At 32.9% G+C, this 17,688-nt stretch overlaps 4 protein-coding genes across 9 annotated transcripts; 1 reads left to right on the top strand and 3 right to left on the bottom strand.

Moving 5' to 3' along the window:
* Positions 1 to 53: 53 nt before the first annotated feature.
* On the bottom strand, positions 54 to 1,888 carry Dbp45A (putative ATP-dependent RNA helicase Dbp45A). Its single transcript, XM_066746391.1, has 5 exons — positions 1,617 to 1,888; positions 1,353 to 1,546; positions 775 to 1,292; positions 360 to 715; positions 54 to 269 (listed from the first exon to the last, which is right to left on the bottom strand). Exons 1-5 carry the CDS (start codon positions 1,675 to 1,677, stop codon positions 61 to 63), a joined length of 1,338 nt encoding a protein of 445 aa, XP_066602488.1. The 5' UTR covers positions 1,678 to 1,888; the 3' UTR covers positions 54 to 60.
* Positions 1,889 to 3,071: 1,183 nt separating this feature from the next.
* Positions 3,072 to 12,007, bottom strand: LOC136785601 (histone-lysine N-methyltransferase KMT5B-like). 5 transcript variants are annotated; one of them, XM_066746739.1, is made up of 10 exons: positions 11,734 to 11,802; positions 11,570 to 11,620; positions 9,708 to 10,631; positions 8,938 to 9,183; positions 8,691 to 8,856; positions 8,441 to 8,611; positions 8,237 to 8,365; positions 7,963 to 8,152; positions 5,807 to 7,886; positions 3,072 to 5,694 (listed from the first exon to the last, which is right to left on the bottom strand). In XM_066746739.1, the coding sequence occupies exons 4-10, from the start codon at positions 9,162 to 9,164 to the stop codon at positions 5,298 to 5,300; spliced, it is 3,360 nt and encodes a 1,119-aa protein (XP_066602836.1). In that variant the 5' UTR covers positions 9,165 to 9,183; positions 9,708 to 10,631; positions 11,570 to 11,620; positions 11,734 to 11,802; the 3' UTR covers positions 3,072 to 5,297. The 5 variants fall into 5 exon arrangements, with proteins under 5 accessions (XP_066602836.1, XP_066602837.1, XP_066602838.1 ...); XM_066746740.1 differs by lacking the exons at positions 11,570 to 11,620; positions 11,734 to 11,802 and adding an exon at positions 11,929 to 12,007; XM_066746741.1 differs by lacking the exons at positions 11,570 to 11,620; positions 11,734 to 11,802 and adding an exon at positions 11,929 to 11,987 and having other exon boundaries at positions 9,708 to 10,601.
* A 373-nt stretch (positions 12,008 to 12,380) lies between these two features.
* LOC136785603 (mitochondrial ornithine transporter 1) lies at positions 12,381 to 13,709 on the top strand. Its single transcript, XM_066746745.1, has 5 exons — positions 12,381 to 12,521; positions 12,638 to 12,874; positions 12,946 to 13,109; positions 13,182 to 13,454; positions 13,533 to 13,709. Exons 1-5 carry the CDS (start codon positions 12,437 to 12,439, stop codon positions 13,707 to 13,709), a joined length of 936 nt encoding a protein of 311 aa, XP_066602842.1. The 5' UTR covers positions 12,381 to 12,436.
* Positions 13,710 to 13,736: 27 nt separating this feature from the next.
* LOC136785602 (uncharacterized) lies at positions 13,737 to 16,928 on the bottom strand. Of its 2 annotated transcripts, none has more exons than XM_066746743.1 (6): positions 15,074 to 16,928; positions 14,846 to 14,989; positions 14,546 to 14,771; positions 14,398 to 14,493; positions 14,002 to 14,313; positions 13,737 to 13,913 (listed from the first exon to the last, which is right to left on the bottom strand). In XM_066746743.1, exons 1-6 carry the CDS (start codon positions 16,228 to 16,230, stop codon positions 13,812 to 13,814), a joined length of 2,037 nt encoding a protein of 678 aa, XP_066602840.1. In that variant the 5' UTR covers positions 16,231 to 16,928; the 3' UTR covers positions 13,737 to 13,811. The 2 variants fall into 2 exon arrangements, with proteins under 2 accessions (XP_066602840.1, XP_066602841.1); XM_066746744.1 differs by having other exon boundaries at positions 14,398 to 14,472; positions 15,074 to 16,927.
* Between the last annotated feature and the right edge of the window lie 760 nt (positions 16,929 to 17,688).

The raw sequence follows: 17,688 nt of genomic DNA, 5'->3' as shown, positions 1-17,688 counted from the left end.
TATAAAACAGTTCTGTATAAATATGATTATGAAAATACTTATTTCAATTAAAGCTTATAATTAATTTAACATCTTTATTCTCTTTGGTTTTTGAGTTTTCTTCTTTTTGAACAAAATTTGCTCTATCTCATCTACATCTTTGCCTTCTAATATTAACTGTTTTCGCTTATTAATCAGTTTCTTCTCATAAAAATCAGTTTCGTCTAGTTTAATCTCAGCTTCCCGCTTTGCCACTGATATTTGCATTAAATTAGTAAGCACATCTTTATCTAGAAAAAGATAAACGCTGTTAGTGCATTTTAATTTTATAATTAAAGTAATTTCACAAATACCAATATGCTTCAAGGTAGATAAATTACCATCAATTTTATATTCTTTCAATTTAGTTCCAATAGTGTCCTCAATAGCGTGTAATAATTTAATGTCGTGAAGTGTTATTAAGCTAACAGCTAAACCTTTTCTACCTGCTCTGGCAGTTCTGCCAACTCTATGTACATATTCCTTTGGTACGTTAGGTACTGAATGATTAATAACTAACTGGACAGTAGGTATATCTAAACCTCTAGCTGCAACATCTGTTGCAATTAGAATATGTATATGATTAGATTTAAATTTTGATAGTGCCTCTAAACGGTCTTTTTGCTTAATCATAGCATGCAAAGCAGCATTTGGATATCCAACATCATTTAAAGCCATGGATAATAACTGACAGTTTCTTAAAAAAAAAAAACGTTAATTTAACATTATAAATATATAAATTAAAAACAAATGTACCTGCAGGTGTCAGTAAATATCATTACAGATCCATCTTGATTAGTTTCCCTGAAAGTTATAATTACTTGCACTAAAAATGAGTCAAGAATATCTTTAGGGCATAATACATAACGCTGGTCAAGCTCTTTTACTGTAGCTAATCCATCATCATCTTTAGATTCCCAAATAAATGCATTACTTGAAGCAATTTGCTTAACTTTTGATAAAGTGTCTGTCATTGTAGCACTGTAAAGAAGTACTTGTTTTTTTTTTGGAAGAGCTGCAAAAATTATTCCTAGTTGTTTATCAAAATGTCCACCCAGAAGTCTGTCTGCCTCGTCTAAAACTAGAAATTTTATTTTTGATAGGGAGAAAGTGTTGCAAGTTTCTAAGTGATCTGCTAATCTTCCTGGTGTTGCAACAACAATATGTGGTCGTTTTGATAATTCTAATCCCTGTACCATCATGTCCATTCCACCAACAATAACGCATTTTTTTAAATTAATTGGTTTTCCAATTGCTGCAAACTGGTCACCTATCTAGCACAATTTTTAGCTAAGTTGTCATGGAAAAATGTGAATGAACAGGAAAATGTTTACCTGATAAGCAAGTTCCCTTGTAGGTGTTAATATGAGTGCAAAAATTCCATATGGGTCTTCACAAAGTTTTTGTAAAATTGGTAAAGCAAAAGCAAGTGTTTTACCACTACCAGTTTTGGCACATCCAATACAATCTCTTCCATTTAATATATGTGGAATACAGTTTTCTTGTATAGGAGTGGGTTGTTTTAAGCCTATAAAAAAATGTATGGTATATTTTTTTTTCTTACAATATAAATAATTCTTTTTAATATAAATTTATACCCATTGATTTGCATTGATTTATAATCCAGGAATTAAGTTTCAAATTATTAAATGCGCTCATTCTGGATTACGTTAAATATGTTTTAACTGTTTACTAGAAAAAAATAACATAACCTTACAAACTTAGCACTTTCAAATACTTTCAAATGTCTTTCACAGCACAGACAGTCTTTCAGGCAATCAGGCCTGGCCCAACCAACCCAGCCCAACCTGTAACCAAGTGATCATCAGACTCATCAGAATATCAGAATCTCAACGGTCGTATTCATAGTCGTTCCTCCACCTCGACTCGAACTCGACTCAGGCTAAAATACTATAGTATATGTTACGTAAACTATAGTATTGAAACTTGAGTCGAGGTGGAGGAACGACTACGACCGTGAGTTCACCAGTCTCCTCACCCCGCTGGGCCCTCGGATGGTAGTCGGTAGACCAGCGCCCCAGCCCCCAGGGGCCCCAGGGCTTATAACCATCATTTTATTTATTTGATTTATTATAATAATTGCAAATCATTGATATTGTTATGGGAGCTTTCTAATTAGCCTAAAAATCGATATAATCGGACACAAATGATACATTGTATGTCACACAAACTGTACTATTTGTATTTGATTGTGTTGATTTTAGGCTAATTGAAATTTGGAAAGCACCCTATTTAAGTAGCCTCCACTGCTTCCAATCACAACAGCTAAAAATCCATTAATCCCAATAATATGAGATATTCATTTTTTGGAAGCCGCAGTCATTTTGAAACCTCTTCTATGTAAATTTATAGAAAAAAAGATATGTAAAAATTTTATGATGTACTACTTATCATTTATAAACAGAAAAGTTCAAATGATTTTATACGCACACGCTTTGAGACGAATAAAACTAAGCGCATTTATGCATTTAGCAATGTTTAACATTGTGTAACGATAGTGTTTAATATATATATATTCGGTAAGAATTTAGTTAGAGAATTTCACAACAGTTATTTGTATTACAGATTATACATTAACTATTCTTTATTAGTGTTATTATCCCATAGCGCCATAGATGGTAAAATTGATCCTATTATAATGGTTCCATTAGCAATTTCCTCTGATGGTAGAACCAACTACAAAACAAAACATATTTTAGTGTTAAAAATGAACATTTTTAACACTAAATTATAGAGTAAATATTTTTAAAGTAATTAATTTGCTTTAAGAAATGTTTTATCATATAGCAATTGTTGCATTTTCTCTTACAAATGATAATTAACGTTACGCGATCTAAAAAAATAAGAATATTGATATTTTTGCTAAATATAGTGCTTTTCAATACAAAGATTATGTTAAGAAGGAAGTTTTGAAACAAACCTCGATGTATATAAATTAGATATGCTGCATAGTAAGTGCATGTACAAAGATGAATAATTTAATATTACAATATTAATTTATATTCATCGTTATATTTATATCACATAGATAAGGTATTGGATATTTAACTCGAATATGTAGTATAATATGAGTATTAGATTTGATAATATATTCGCATTCTATAATTTCTATATTAGACCCAAAACAAAACTCAATTATATTTTATACAATTTTCTTAAGTAATTTATTAATCTTTTTCCTGCATTACATGTAGTTGATGTAGTAACTATGAAATCGATTATATATTGTCCGGTTTTATCTACTGCAAATGGAGCATGATTTTTCAATAACAATGCATAGTAAATAAATTATTAGATTAATGACATTAACTTTTTCGAAGCTGTGCAACTTTACAAATTTACTCCGCTTTTCGGAAATCGGCACTATTTGTAAAAGCTCAGTTAAAATGTTTCATAATAACATGAATTGCAACTTATCCTTCAATTTGACATCGTTCTGGTATTAACATAGTAGTACTTTTTGATCACAGATACGCTATTCAGTGTATGCAATGTCCTGTAATCGTACATTAAACAACAGTTATCGCAAAAGCTGACCGCTTCGCTATTCATTATAGGGGTACATTATATAATATAATGTAAAGGAATCTTTTCTTACCTATAATTTTAATTGTAATAGTAGGCTAGTACATGTAAGTCCTGCATCCGTTCAACATCTTTTCGGTGACTTTACTAATAATAATAATAATGAGAATAATAATAATAGTAGTAGTAGTAATAGTAGTAGTAGTAGTAGTAGTAGTAATAGTAAGTAGTAATGCGTGTAATGACGTAAAACGAAAATATAAAGAAGCCTAATTCGTTATTAAAATGCTTACAATAAACTCATACTTAGATAGATCAGCTTGAGATAATGTATATTTATTTAATGAACAGACAATAGAATAGAAAAATTAATAGCCGATCTTCACACATTTAATCCATTTTATGTAAAACACAGTTTCCACAATGATTTTAGATTCAAATAATAAAAATATAACAATTTCGTTTCGATAATTTTACAACATTGTTTTAACATTTACACTTAAAATTCTAACACAAAAATTGATTTAAGATTGGTGGAAAAAAATATTTTTAATACTTCGCTACTTTATTCAAGTTTTTATCAATTAATATGTAGCGTATGCAATATTGTTTGTTTCATATTGAAGTACATCGAAAGCCCAAAATTCCGAGATACTACAATACTTATTTAGACTGTTCGTTTTAGCTGTAGTACTTTCTACACTTTTTGCCGTCAGCCTATATGAAGAATGAAGATAATTGTATCGAAACTACAGAAAAACGAACAAACCTACTTATACAGAGTCCGGCATGTAAGTCCCCTTAGTCATTGTAAGCACTAAAAACGTGAAAGGAGGTAATAAACATATTAATGTCGACAATCATATTAGATCTTCGATTGTTAAATGAAAACAGTTTATTATATACTTCTGCTTCTTTTGAAACAGGAGTAAAAGAAGTGACTGAGAAAGGTGGAGAGTCATTTGTTTGTTCCTTTTTATATATCATTAACCAATAATTTGTTTATTCGCTCCTTCCCAATTTTTAACGTTTCAATTACTGATACAGTTTAAGTGGCGGGTCCTGTATAATATGTAGTATATACGGAATACTTTAGGCCCGATCTTAAAAATCTCTTTACGCTTTATTATATGTTACGCAGAATATAGCATACGTAACTATACATAATATATTGAGATTTGCCAGATCGAGCCATAACGAATCAGTTTTGACATACAATTTATACAAACACTATTTACAATTTTTCCAATATTTTATCACGCTTCTGGGTTAGGACTAATCGTGTAATGTATATTATTACTAGCTAGACTTGAGCTAGTTGAATAATTAGTTAAGAGATAGCTATTATACATGTTACAGACCTACAAGTAAATTGTTTTGTCGCAGCCTCTCAATTCGAAAAAACATTGAGTGAGATATATTCATCAGAACTTTTGCAATGCAATATATGATTTTTTATTTTTGTTATGGTACTTACTGTCGTTTAACATTTTTCCGATTTATGCGTAATGTACGATTCTAGGCCTTTATCAGTCGATGCTATAGAAATCAAAATTATGTTAAGAAGTTCGCTCAGAATAAATTAAAAGTTAATACATTATAGCGGTATATCATAGTTTTTGAATAGCCTCTATAACTAAAGAGGCTGTACAAGAATACAACAGTAAGAAAGATTTTCCTTCTATTTGTAATGATGTCAAATCTGTGATATAATTTATGGCAATCTATAGTTGTTAAGAATGTGGTAGATGAATAGTGTGTGTCTCATTACCAAAAATTAATCGCAACCTTTTCATTGGTGGTGGAGGTGGGTCTAAATTTAATTCACGTTTTCTGTTCCGCCTTTCGCGATTCCTGGTTTTATGTTTTTTCCTATGACGACTTCTTTCAACGCCTTCTACGCGGAGAACTTCATACTCAGGCTCGAAGCTATCTTCACTGAGACTGGCGCCTGATTCGACAATTTCATCTAAGATTGGAGACCTCTTTACACGTAAAGTAAGCTTTAACCTGCCACTTGGCCTTTCAGGAGTCGTAGGATAAGTGCGGCAGTCCGAATTAGCGGTTTGCCATTGATAATCTGACGAGGCGCTTGATCTTTTAGTATTTACACTAACAGGTACCGCAGGTCTGAAAAAAAAAGAACTCGTTCGATTAAAACAGCAAACAAAATATTCTTCTTTGGCACAATTAAATTAAATTTGTTTGTTTGTCATCGCAATTTACTACATCTATCGCTGACCTTTTTAAATCCTTTGAAGGCTCCAAAAATTTTTCTCTCGATTCTTTATTTACTGTGGAGGCCAAGGGCAAGCTTGAATTATGATCGGCAGGAGGCCAGGGCTCTTCGCGCACTAGTACCGGAGGCTCGGCTATATCGCAATCATCGTTGAATTGTCCATCTTGCAGTCGAGATGCCGTTAAGGGAGAAAATCGATTTTCATATTTGTTACGTCGAGCTGTTGCAGATGTCATATCGATGTTCTCTAAATTACTTTCCTTTTCTTCACTGAATTCATAAATATCGCCTTGTATACCGGAATCATCATCAGCAACTCCGATTTCAGCACTTGCCTCTTTCTGGCATTTTTCTCTTTTTTTCTGACTTCTGGTTGATCGACTCTTCGCTTTGGCCATGCGTTTAGCATTAACACCTGCCAAAACTGCACTGCTATCACTAGAATCCGCTTGATTATTATCCGTTATTATCGCGATGAAACTGGACCTAGAGGAGCAATTTTTTGATAATTTCTTTTGACTCTTGCGTGATTTCGTTGGAGCATTTAAGTTTGCATCAATAGCAGGTGTTTCTTGCTGAAGAAAATCTGCTCTTTTCAATGTGAAGCTCCTACTATCCTCTGAATTACTAGTAGCTGGATTGATATTACAATTGCTAATTTCGACGTTATCAGTAGCAATGTGGGCACTATCTTCATTCGTCTCTTTGATATTTGAAACGTGAATATCGTTCACTCTTTCTGCCTCCTTCAGGAAATTTTTACTATCTGTAACATCCGTTTCCCTCTTGATCAAGAAACTATTTCGATCTTCCTCTATTGCGTGACTGTCCAGACGTTTCGCACTGCATCCTCCACCATTTTTCTTCTGGTTATTCATTGTACCTATATCCACAAATTTTTCATTATCCCTATTCAACATTTGGTCATACTTTTTCCCTAAATTTCTCTCCAAAATATGACATTTTTCCAAAGCAACTGTGGCTATGCAATCAATCTTATTGTATTCTCCATTACAAACACTCTTCTCCCCCACTCGTAAGCTCTGTCCTGTTGACCCTGATTCTATACCGTTCATCGTATTTAACGTATTATTGCAATTATCAGACTTCCCTGGTTTTTTATACAAATTAATTTCAGTCTCGCTCGTTGAGAAAGTTTGATAATTTTTCAAGATCGTACCAGGATTATTTTTATCCTTGGACCATGGAAGAGCTCCCGAGTCGATTCGAGCTGGATCACAGATATTTGTACTATAATGACCTCTTTTAAAAGTCGTAGGGCTTAGAGTATTAATGTTTTTAGGATCGTATTCCAACAAAAGCTTGGACAGCTCTTCCGTAGATTCCATTGTTTCCGTCTCTTGCAAACGGTTCGAACATGATATATCGGGGAAAATAGAACAGACTGATTCACTGACAACATTGTTACGAGTTGAATCAGACACTGGTCGCTGGTCATTCTGAAGGTTTGTAGGTCTAGAATGATGCCTAGATTCTTTGGAATATTCTATTTCACTATTTTCCATATTCCTATCGTTCAGGTCTCGGCAAATATTCATTTCTTCAAGATCTTCAGTGCTTTTACAGGCTTGGACATCTAACCCAGATTCAGGTCCATCTGTGATCTTTGATTTTTTTGATTCTGTTCTTTTTTGAAGTCTCGAAGCCCTGAGGCTCTGATTATTTTTTATAATATTACCGTCGGTACACGTAGCATCGAATTTACCATTGCCGATTTCCTGCTGTTTGTTTCTAAGATTCCTCGTTACTGATGTGGCAATGGTAGACGGATGAGGGCGAGGAATGTGCAAAACGTTCTCACCATCGTTTACCGTAGATTCCTGTTGTGCAATAGTCGAAAAGTGGCAGCCCTGTGCAATCAATAGCTCCGCGTCGTATTTAGTCAAACCTTTACGACGTAGCTCTTTTATACTCAGGGACTGCGGTGCAACCGCAACGTTACCAACAAGAACTGAATTCCTTTCGCTCAACGTACTATTAGCTTGCTGCTTATTCCTGCTCGGTGGTTGCTGTCTGTGCTTCGTTCGATTAATTCGATTGTCGGTTTCTCTTAAACGATATCCTGCAATCCAAATAAATTTTCTGAAATGAATCTAAAATCTTTTATCTTTGGATTATAAAGAAATAAATATTACTACCAGAAGAGAGTTCTTCGCCTGGCTTTTGACTGGCAAATGCTCCCGTTCCTCTTCTTTCACACGTTTCGCATTCACAGTAGCAGTTACCATCGCCGAAGAAATCCTCACCATAGAAACAAGTTATTTCTTCTCCTATTTCAATATCACGAAGAACCTTAACGCATGCCGTATCTCTACCTGTCGCTACAAACTTTTCAACATAGTCAAATCAATTTTCAGTTTCATACATATCTCAATTTATATAATCTCTATTCTAATCATTTATATCAGTTACCTTGCAATTTGCTCGACAATCGTGATTAATATATGCAGCTGGTCCTAACCATAACTGAGCACAGTTTTTCCTACAACTAAACATAACTGAAAAATCATTTTTACCAGGATGAAGTAAAGCTGCTTCTTCCTATAAAATAATTTATAATTAATTTTTTATTACAAGGGCCAGCAATCTTTTTGTTAGTATGTTGTTTATATCAACCTTTTCACTCAATTCTGCTATGCAACCAACAAGGCAAGGAATTTTATCATGCTTCAACCATTTACGAGTTGCACAAATCTTGGCACCTTTTTGTCCTTCTAAACTGTACCTATAACATGGCTCAATAGCAAAACCAGATTCTTTGTCAAATACACGAAGATACCGATAAATCTGTAACAAGTTATATGACCGAATGAGAGAACAAGATTCAATTATATGATTTTATAGAATTTTCAGCTATGAAGCTTACATGTTTTTCAAGATTAATTTGCTGCTGTTTTGATTTTGTATGGGGAAGTCTTGCACCCCAGTCTCCACCCATAAGTTTTTTATATGTTTTCTCATAATTTTGACTTTGAATAAAATCACAAATTATTTTTCTTAACTCCTCTTTATTTGCTTTAAGAGGTCTGTACCTATTCAGATATAAACTTTAATGCAAATCATTTGAAATTATAGAAAAACATATTAAGTAGGAAAGATGGATTTAAAATTACCTAATATTCATTTTGTGAGTTGTAAAGCCCAAATAGGGATCCAGTACCAGTGAAGTGGCCAAGTCATCATTATCAGATAGCTCTTTTGGTGTCATACCTCCACCACTACTGCCAGCATTACTTCCATTACTGGGTTGCATTTTTGTATTTACAGAGTTCCCAAATCTACGCTCCTGCTTCCTTGCTCCAGCTGCCGAGGCCTGAATTGATAAACAATCCACCACCATTCTGTACCTTGTACATTTACTGCAATATGAAACATGGAATAAATATTATATTTTTATACAAGGCAAAAGGAATAATATAAATACTATTAGTCAACAAATTTCTGTTTTATCTATCAATGTGAAAAATAAATTTAATAGTTAAAGAAAAAGTGGGTAGATTTTAATTGAATACTATAGGACAGCATATTTAGGCAATCAGTGCAACTCTGTAGTTAAATACTGATAGAAAAATTGACAAGTACAGGTAATGATAATTGACGAAAGGAATGTGAATGGAGAACGCGGCACGGATATTATTTGTCGACCATGCCCTGAACTGAACGCTAATGGCGCTGACAGAGCTCTCTGCGCCCTAAAACATATATACTATTCATGCTTAGTGCTCACTCTTCTCTGGTGAGTCTGTAGAGAATACAATACACAGCACAGCTTCGTGTGCTAACTCCCTCTCTCTCTCTCTCTCTCTCTTTCTTTCTCTTTTTCACGAATATTTACAAGTACACATACATAACATATACGCATTAGAAAAGGTCTTACACTTACCATATAAAAGCTCTTCTTACAGTGGCTTTCTTGCATTTTGCTAAGAACTGAACAGTTTTTTCAAGTGCGGTAAAGACGCGATCGCATTCGGATCATCTATCATGGCAGATTGTCCGTCTGCAGTGACTACGACACATACTTTCCCTACTTTATTATATCATCACTATTCTCTGTCCTTGCATTAACATAACGCTATTTCTAATAAGCCTGTGATCTGTTACAATTTTTGACTGAAACCAGAATACACTCTAAATACTTAAATGGTTACCAATGATTAAAAGAAAACGCATGATTAAAGAGTTCTCTTTTCTACACAACGTCAAGTTTAGTTCAACAGTATATGTACGTCTCTTGCGCATACACAAGCACAAATACCACGAAAACATTAGCCTTTTCTCTCGACTGGTTCTGAGTGTGTTCGTAGAGTAGCTTGAATTATGGTTACCGAATACCGAGGTCGTGCGCGGACGAGGTGTTCGTTCCATATACATACATACATACATATGTTCCATGCCGGATATGACGTCTATTTAATTCTTTTACGCCTGGACATGTTTTTGAATATATTCTATTAAATTTAAATACAGCTTAAAAAGCTATTAAACTGAATCAAATGCTTTAATCTCTTCAGAATTTCTAAACCTATTTAAATAAAATTAATATAGACAAAGAAATGAGAATTAAGAGAGGGATAATGATCAGCAGACTGTAGAATGCTGTAGAATAGCAGAATACTCCTGCTTGAGCTCCTAATTCCTGCCGCAACCCTACGGCGGCGCCGTTACCGTTTGCAACTAGTGTTTGCAGTTTGCAGTAGTTTGCAGTGTTTGCAGTTTGCACCCCGATTCCCGAATCCGAAGACTTCCAAAAGATCGAAACGAACATCAGTGCCATCTGCCGACAGGAAGCTGAGTTATCTACAGGCTGAAAACAATAATATACAGGGTGAATCAATATTCGTGTAATGTGTCCCTAAAACAATGATCAAAGGATGGAAAATGGAGTAAAAAAATATTAGGTCAAAAACGTATCCCTTGGATAATATGTTAAAAATGATCGAATGAAACTTTGGCAATTTACACTAATAATGCGCTTATCACGGGCTTTGATTGTTAATATAAATAATTACAGAATTAGATTGAGTAGAATTTCCAACCCTTACACACCTCTCGCTACCCTGCAATGAACAATATACATATAAACATAAAAAATAGTGAAGGTCAATGCAGACGAAGAGAGATATAAAGTTGACTAAATGCATAGACATTTGCTGCTAGGCATAAGAAAGGGATATACAAAAGACCTCTTTTACCTAAATTTATCACCATTTATTTTTATAAGTATATATATAGGCGCAAACCAAAGCATTTGGTAAGCATATTATTATCCGGTGAAATTTTCATTTTTCATCCCTTCGCAGTTATCGTTTTTTAGAATCCTTATTTGATCCAATAATTTTTTATTCCTTTTTTTATCCTCTATCTACAGAATTGAGATACGTGGCATTGATGCACCCTTATACATATAAATATACATTTTCGCATTATATTTAGCAATATTGGTCATTAACTGTGGATATAACGATACCGGAATTTGTCGGCAGAAAGTTATATAGGATAGATTTACGGAAAAGAATATCGAAAATTTGATTCACATGACAGCTTATATGTATATCGCTAACCGATAATGATCGAAACAATGAGCGTAACTGCTAAAAGTTTTATTTTATGTTGAATACACATTCGTCGAGAAAATAAATATATCGAAAATTGAAAAAGTGTTGAAAAAAGAAATTCTGTATTTTGTTTTATGAGATAAGTAACGAGATAAGATAGGATACTATAGAAATAAAGGGGATTAACCATGGATAAATCTTCTGTAGTTTACAAGCCTACACTGACCCTGGCAGCAAACTTGATTAAAAATAATTAAAGTCGCTGGATAATTTAAAGCTCTGATTTAAAGGTGTTGTTACAGATGGGTAATCGGTAATAATCCAACCCTGCAAGAAATGCAACATACGAACCGTCCTTGTAGTGCTTATTTTATTTGGCAACCATGGTAACAACAGCACATTAGTACCAAGATGGAGCCGTATGAAGTCAGACTTTACGAGTTTATAGAATCTGAGAATGCGCAATGTGTTTTTAAACAGTTGAATCTGTTTTTTACACTTTATAAAACAAGCTTTACAGTAGAAGTAACGTCCGATTACACATACCTTAAATCTTATCACACACGTGAATTACAAGCTGACCAATGGAACATGCTTAAAAAGCAAACGCTGTTGTATCTTCCCGCAATCAACCTCATTTATTTATTATTCGTTATCGAATGTGCTCGCCTAAGACAGTCTTATCTTTATTATCGTATATGTGGTAAATACGTGTACATATTATATATACATTAGTATATACCATTGAAATTATGAAGCTAAATTAACTGAAGTGTTCAAGCTGAAGCGAAGTAGAACTCTAGCGATTCATGTATATTATTGATAATGTTATGAATCGCTTACATTTTATCGGAATTCTGATATTATTTAATACATGCTTAGTATCTGGTATCACAATAATAGGAGTTTCTTAAGCGACAAATCACGTGCTTTTCTTCTTGATTTTCTTTAATTTTTCAAATTTACCATATCAGGTTATAGACACACTAATACGTCGTTACGGTCACAAATGCATTGTTGAAGAGCCACGTGCGAAGAATCATTGTTGACAATAATGGCACTTGAAAGCATAGAGCCTGGAAATAAAAGTACAAATAATTTAATCTCTGGGGTGATTGATTTTCTTTCCGGTTCATTAGGTAATAATACATATATTTTTTATATTCAAAAGTCATCACAGAAAAGAAAAAATAAAAGTTTTCCTCACTAATGCGGATATATTTTCAACTTCTCTTATATTTTTATATTTTATCAGGCGGACTTGCTAGTACTTATGTAGGACAGCCGTTAGATACAGTCAAAGTGAAGATGCAAACATTCCCCTCTATGTACAAAGGAATGACTAATTGTTTTGTCAGTACGTTAAAGTCTGATGGAATTAGGAGAGGCCTTTATGCAGGGACTATACCTGCAGTTGTAGCTAATGTTGCTGAAAATTCTGTTTTATTTGCTGCTTATGGGACCTGTCAAAAAATTATTGCTCATTTCTTAGGTAATTATGTTGTTTTTCAAATTGGTGACTTATAATACAAATGACACATGGGTTGTTTACAATTTTCATAGGATTGTCTAAAACCGAAGATCTAACTTCTTTTGGTAATGCTTGTGCTGGTTCATTTGCAGCATTTTTCTCTTCATTAACACTTTGTCCTACAGAATTGATTAAATGTAAGCTTCAAGCTATGAGAGAGGTTGAATCACAAAAAAAAGCTTCATCCGTGTTGATGGTGATTAAAATATAATAAAATATTTATGAAGCAGATGGAAATTTGTTGAGATATAAGTTTATTGTTTCGTAGAATCGAATAGGACCCTGGAATTTGACAAGACAAATTATAAAACTGCATGGTGTAAAGGGCCTGTTTACAGGTCTTTCATCAACCATAGCTAGAGAAATGCCTGGATACTTTTTCTTTTTTGGTGGTTATGAAGCAACAAGGAAGATTTTAGCGGGACCCAGTCAGAGTGCAGATGACATTGGCTGGCAAAAGACAATGATAGCAGGTGCTGTAGGTGGATCATTTCTGTGGCTTGTTATTTTTCCAGCAGATGTAGTCAAGAGTAGAATACAAGTTAGTCAAATTGGATTACATCCCTGCTGCAAGTTTCTTTTTCTGCACATCTAACAACGTATTTTATATCACTTACAGGTCAAAAATTTAAGAACACCAGCTTTAGTAGTAATGAAAGATATTGTAAGGAATGAAGGTGCAGGAGCACTATATAATGGCTTAAAGCCAACATTAATTAGAACTGTTCCTGCAACTGCAACATTATTCATAACATACGAATATACTAAAAGATTTTTGCACAATCTTTTACAATAGCATTTGTTTGTACAAAAAAATATTAAATTTTATATCTACATGACTTTATTGGATATTTATTAAAAATACTCTATATGAAATATTATCTTACATTTTATTCTCTTAAGAGATCAAATCTATATTTGATTTTTTACTAAATATAAGATTTTTTAAATATATAGATTTTTCATATTCCTTAAGATTATTCCACTCAAATTGATGAATCTAGAAAAAAAAGTAGGGCAGAGACTAATTAAAATAAAAAATTAAAATAATTTAAGCTTTTATTCAACTTGATGGAAAAATACTTTACCAAAATTGGCATATATCCAGCACATTTCAATTGTCTTATCTTTGCGTTAAGTTGGCCATCAAATATGCTATTAGCTGTATTTAGTACTTCTTCTTTTACTAAAAGATTAGGATGAGCCAAAACAAGTGCTATACACGTGACGTTGGTCAAATCGTCTGCTCTTGGATATCTAATTAGTTTCCACTCTTTTGTAAAAATTGAATCCAACGATACAACTTCATCTCTTTCATTAAGGCCAAAGAATATATCCTTTTTGATAAAATGTGGTAAAACACAATCTAAATAAACTTTGTCTTCAGTGTTTAAAATTGTCTGCAAATAAAAAATAATCATGAGAAGTTGGTACACTCTTTTCCTTTTATATGCTATGAGATTATTTAAAGTTTTATACTAAACCTTGCAGTATGAAAATACTTCTGAAGATAGTTTCTGAAACCTAAAAGATTCTCTGTCATAATAATGATGAAGTTTCTGAAAAATCAAAGAAAATATCTACACAAAAATTTTATATTTTAATTAAAAAAAATGTTTTATTCTGGCTTACGTATATGAGCGTTTTTTTAATTCTGTCGGGTAAAATAGGTTGAAAATTGTTTGATTCTAGTTCCAAACTATTTTCTAAGCACACATACTGCATGGGTAATTTAATTAAATTACCAAAGCTTATCTTATTCATATAATCAGGATCTCTCATAAGATTTATAAAATATGGTTCATATATATTCATTAAGCCTAAATTATACACTATACTTAAAAGAATATTTGGAAACCTGTGTCAATAAAATTTGCTTTAAGTAAGCGATGATTAGAACAATGTTCAATGTTAAATTTTTCAAACACTTACTTTGTAATTTCTTTTTTTCTTGCTTTTAACTCATTAATTATCTTTTGATAAATAGCATGATTAATTGGTATATTAAATATTCGCAGAAAGATTATCAATCTTTCTATGTCTTTATACCTGGCAGCACTCATTTCTTTCTCAAATCTGTGAAAACAATAAACAAATTTATTGAAAATTTGAAGAATTGTTCATGATTATATTTTATAAAAATTGCATAGTGCTTTCTACCTATCTATAATACCATTAGTGACTTCAGGTGTAATAGCCATTAAAGCAGCAGAAGCTTGAGCAATATGGATTAAGGCCATTAATGATAATTGTGGTATATGAGGCTTTACTGCTTCAAGGAAGTCTATGAAGTATTTGGTTTCATTGCCTATTTTGCTGAACTTAAATATTTTCATAATTTCTGCTATACTAATTTCATTCATTAAATTTATATTTTTTGTTACTTTAGTCAATATAGTTTTAACTAGATCATTACTTTTTATTGAGGTTTTAGTTTTAAAAAAACCCATGGCGATTATGCTAAGTTCATTTGGCATAATATCTTCAATTACTTGTTCAAGACGATATTCTAAATTATATATATTAATAGGTGGTTTACGGGCAATATTTAGAAGAAAGAAAAGCTGTATAAGCTGTCTCGATGTAAGCTTATCTGCTTTTGAGGAAATTTTTAGCATTGCTCTTGGTACAAATTTGCTAGTTTTGCTGACTTTTAGACAATAGAATATATCACATAAAAGAAATTTTTCATTTAAAGTATAAGTAGTCATATTATTATAACTCAATTCGTCTAATGTATTCATGAGATTAGTAAACTGAGGCGAGTAATGATTTAGCCACTGCAAAGGTATTAAAAGCTTCATAATTTCAAATTGAGCAAACTTATCCATTGTTTTGCATCTATCAATTAGGTTTGTCAACATGTTATGATATAGTATTGGATCTAAATTCTTTGTAGCATTTGCTGCGTGATGAGATAATTTTTTTAATGCAACTATTAATTCATCGTTACTCATTAACGACCAATCTTTATCTAATATTTCTTTAGCAGACTCATCTGTGACATATAGTACAATTTTGGGAGGAAAGACTACAGTATTGAAATAATACACGGGATTTAATAAAAGTGAGCGTGCGTAGTTATTCTCATTGTTCGACACATTTCGTTTATTCTCAATCACTGCTGTACCTTGCGGATTAGCTTGGTGCAAAGAATAAGTGCTTCTATTGCTTTCAGTATGCTGAAATGATACACTAATACTTTGCATAAAAAAAGTTTTATACTGTTTCTGAAATAATATGCATTCCTTATTTAGAATTTGTAAATTTTCTGTGAAAATTCCAGCAATGATTTTTAATCGAGACGAGAAAGTCATTTTTGTAGGATATATATATCTATTCCTTTTATTCGAATATCTTTGCCAGGATACTCCGGACACTTGGGACTTTCTCAACTTTAATGCAAAGTACAGAACTTGACGAATTCCACAGTCTATCACGTGGTTATATGGTAACAAAACAGAACCACAACACAACAGAGCCTAACCTATAACCTGGTCTAACGGAGTCTATGGGCCGTACCATTAAACGGAACTTAAGCTTAGCACGGTCTCAAACTCTGTCTTAATTAAGTTCGTTTTCTGTCTTAAGCTAATGCTAAGCCCTGTTCTGAAATCACGCGAAAAGCTGGTTTAGTTGATGCTTAGCTCAGATTGAGTAGGCAACCTATTTTAAGACAAACCAAGAAACAAAACCAATAAATTGTATACTTTTCTTTCATGTCATTGTATGTACTATAACCTGTCATAACATAACCCAAAATTCCTTAACACAAAGTGATAAAATAATTTTAGTACTTTTTATTGTATATTACAAATATATTCACTGAATAAATATATGATAAAATAGAATTATTTTTTGTTTACATTGTTTATATCACAGGTTATAATAACACTTTTTAAAACATTGCAAATTTAAATAAAGTGTCAAATGATATACAGGGTGAGGCACTTAAGCCGCCCCAGAATATGGATGCAGAAAGGCGCGTATCTCTTCACCTATAAAAGATATTCAATTTTTGCATAGAACCTTTCTGAAAGCAAATAACAAGAGGCTTCGAAAATGTCCTATGGAAAAATTGAATATCTGTTATAGTTAAAGAGATACACCTCTTTCGGCATTCGTATTCTGGGGCGGCTTAAGTGCCTCACCCTGTATATTTATTAATTAAGAAAAAAGTACAAACAATAAAGTACAATCTAAAGATTCACTGACTAGCTCTGAATAAGGAATAAAATTAAAAATTTAATTAAGCCTTAAACTTAAATCTCAACGAAGTTTACGAAGTACGATCTTAAAATGGAAGCTTCAGTCCGGTCTTAAGCTGAATTCATGAACTTAGGTTAAGAACAGTCTTAAGGAGCTTTCCAATTAGCTTAAAAATCGGCACAATCGGACACAAATGTATAGTTTGTGTGACATGCAATATACCATTTGTGTCCGATTGTCGATTTTTAAGCTAATTGGAAAGCATCCTTAAGCAGGAGCTAAGCACAAATTCGAGCTAAGTTCCGTTTAGGGTGAGTTTCACCAACTCACTCCCCGCCCCCCGGGGTTAAAGTGATATAGTTCGCGTTACATGAACTATACTGCTTTAACGAAGGGTGGTTAAAGTAGTACAGTTCATGTAACGCAAACTATACTACATTAACCCCGGATTTAGTTGGTGAAACTCACCCTGGTACGGGCCTATGTTACGTGCTGACCAAAGCCGTAACAGCACCACCTATGAGCCCATACGTTAATCACAATAATTAATAATAATGGCTGGTAGA

The sequence above is a fragment of the Prorops nasuta genome, unplaced genomic scaffold (assembly GCF_024137725.1).
Source record: "Prorops nasuta isolate Cenicafe-Biocafe unplaced genomic scaffold, Cenicafe_Pnas_1.2 PNAS00003, whole genome shotgun sequence".
Lineage (NCBI taxonomy): Eukaryota > Metazoa > Arthropoda > Insecta > Hymenoptera > Bethylidae > Prorops > Prorops nasuta.
Note: the sequence above shows the minus strand (reverse complement) of the source record. Positions and strands in the feature narration are given on the sequence as shown.

What these genes read in the sequence shown, in the direction of transcription:
- LOC136785602 (XM_066746743.1), bottom strand. Translation starts at nt 16,230, where the DNA reads ATGACTTTCTCGTCTCGATTAAAAATCATTGCTGGAATTTTCACAGAA. An exon ending in TTAAAAAAACGCTCATATAC is followed by an intron (nt 14,494 to 14,545) that starts GTAAGCCAGAAT and finishes ATTTTTGTGTAG; the next exon opens with ATATTTTCTTTGATTTTTCA. An exon ending in AAGTATTTTCATACTGCAAG is followed by an intron (nt 14,314 to 14,397) that starts GTTTAGTATAAA and finishes TTTTATTTGCAG; the next exon opens with ACAATTTTAAACACTGAAGA.
- LOC136785601 (XM_066746740.1), bottom strand. Translation starts at nt 9,164, where the DNA reads ATGGTGGTGGATTGTTTATCAATTCAGGCCTCGGCAGCTGGAGCAAGG. An exon ending in ATTGTCGAGCAAATTGCAAG is followed by an intron (nt 8,153 to 8,236) that starts GTAACTGATATA and finishes TATGTTGAAAAG; the next exon opens with TTTGTAGCGACAGGTAGAGA. An exon ending in CCTTCAAAGGATTTAAAAAG is followed by an intron (nt 5,695 to 5,806) that starts GTCAGCGATAGA and finishes TTTTTTTTTCAG; the next exon opens with ACCTGCGGTACCTGTTAGTG.
- LOC136785603 (XM_066746745.1), top strand. Translation starts at nt 12,437, where the DNA reads ATGGCACTTGAAAGCATAGAGCCTGGAAATAAAAGTACAAATAATTTA. An exon ending in TTTTCTTTCCGGTTCATTAG is followed by an intron (nt 12,522 to 12,637) that starts GTAATAATACAT and finishes ATATTTTATCAG; the next exon opens with GCGGACTTGCTAGTACTTAT. An exon ending in AATTATTGCTCATTTCTTAG is followed by an intron (nt 12,875 to 12,945) that starts GTAATTATGTTG and finishes CAATTTTCATAG; the next exon opens with GATTGTCTAAAACCGAAGAT.
- Dbp45A (XM_066746391.1), bottom strand. Translation starts at nt 1,677, where the DNA reads ATGAGCGCATTTAATAATTTGAAACTTAATTCCTGGATTATAAATCAA. An exon ending in AAATCAATGCAAATCAATGG is followed by an intron (nt 1,547 to 1,616) that starts GTATAAATTTAT and finishes ATTTTTTTATAG; the next exon opens with GCTTAAAACAACCCACTCCT. An exon ending in CAAGGGAACTTGCTTATCAG is followed by an intron (nt 1,293 to 1,352) that starts GTAAACATTTTC and finishes AAATTGTGCTAG; the next exon opens with ATAGGTGACCAGTTTGCAGC.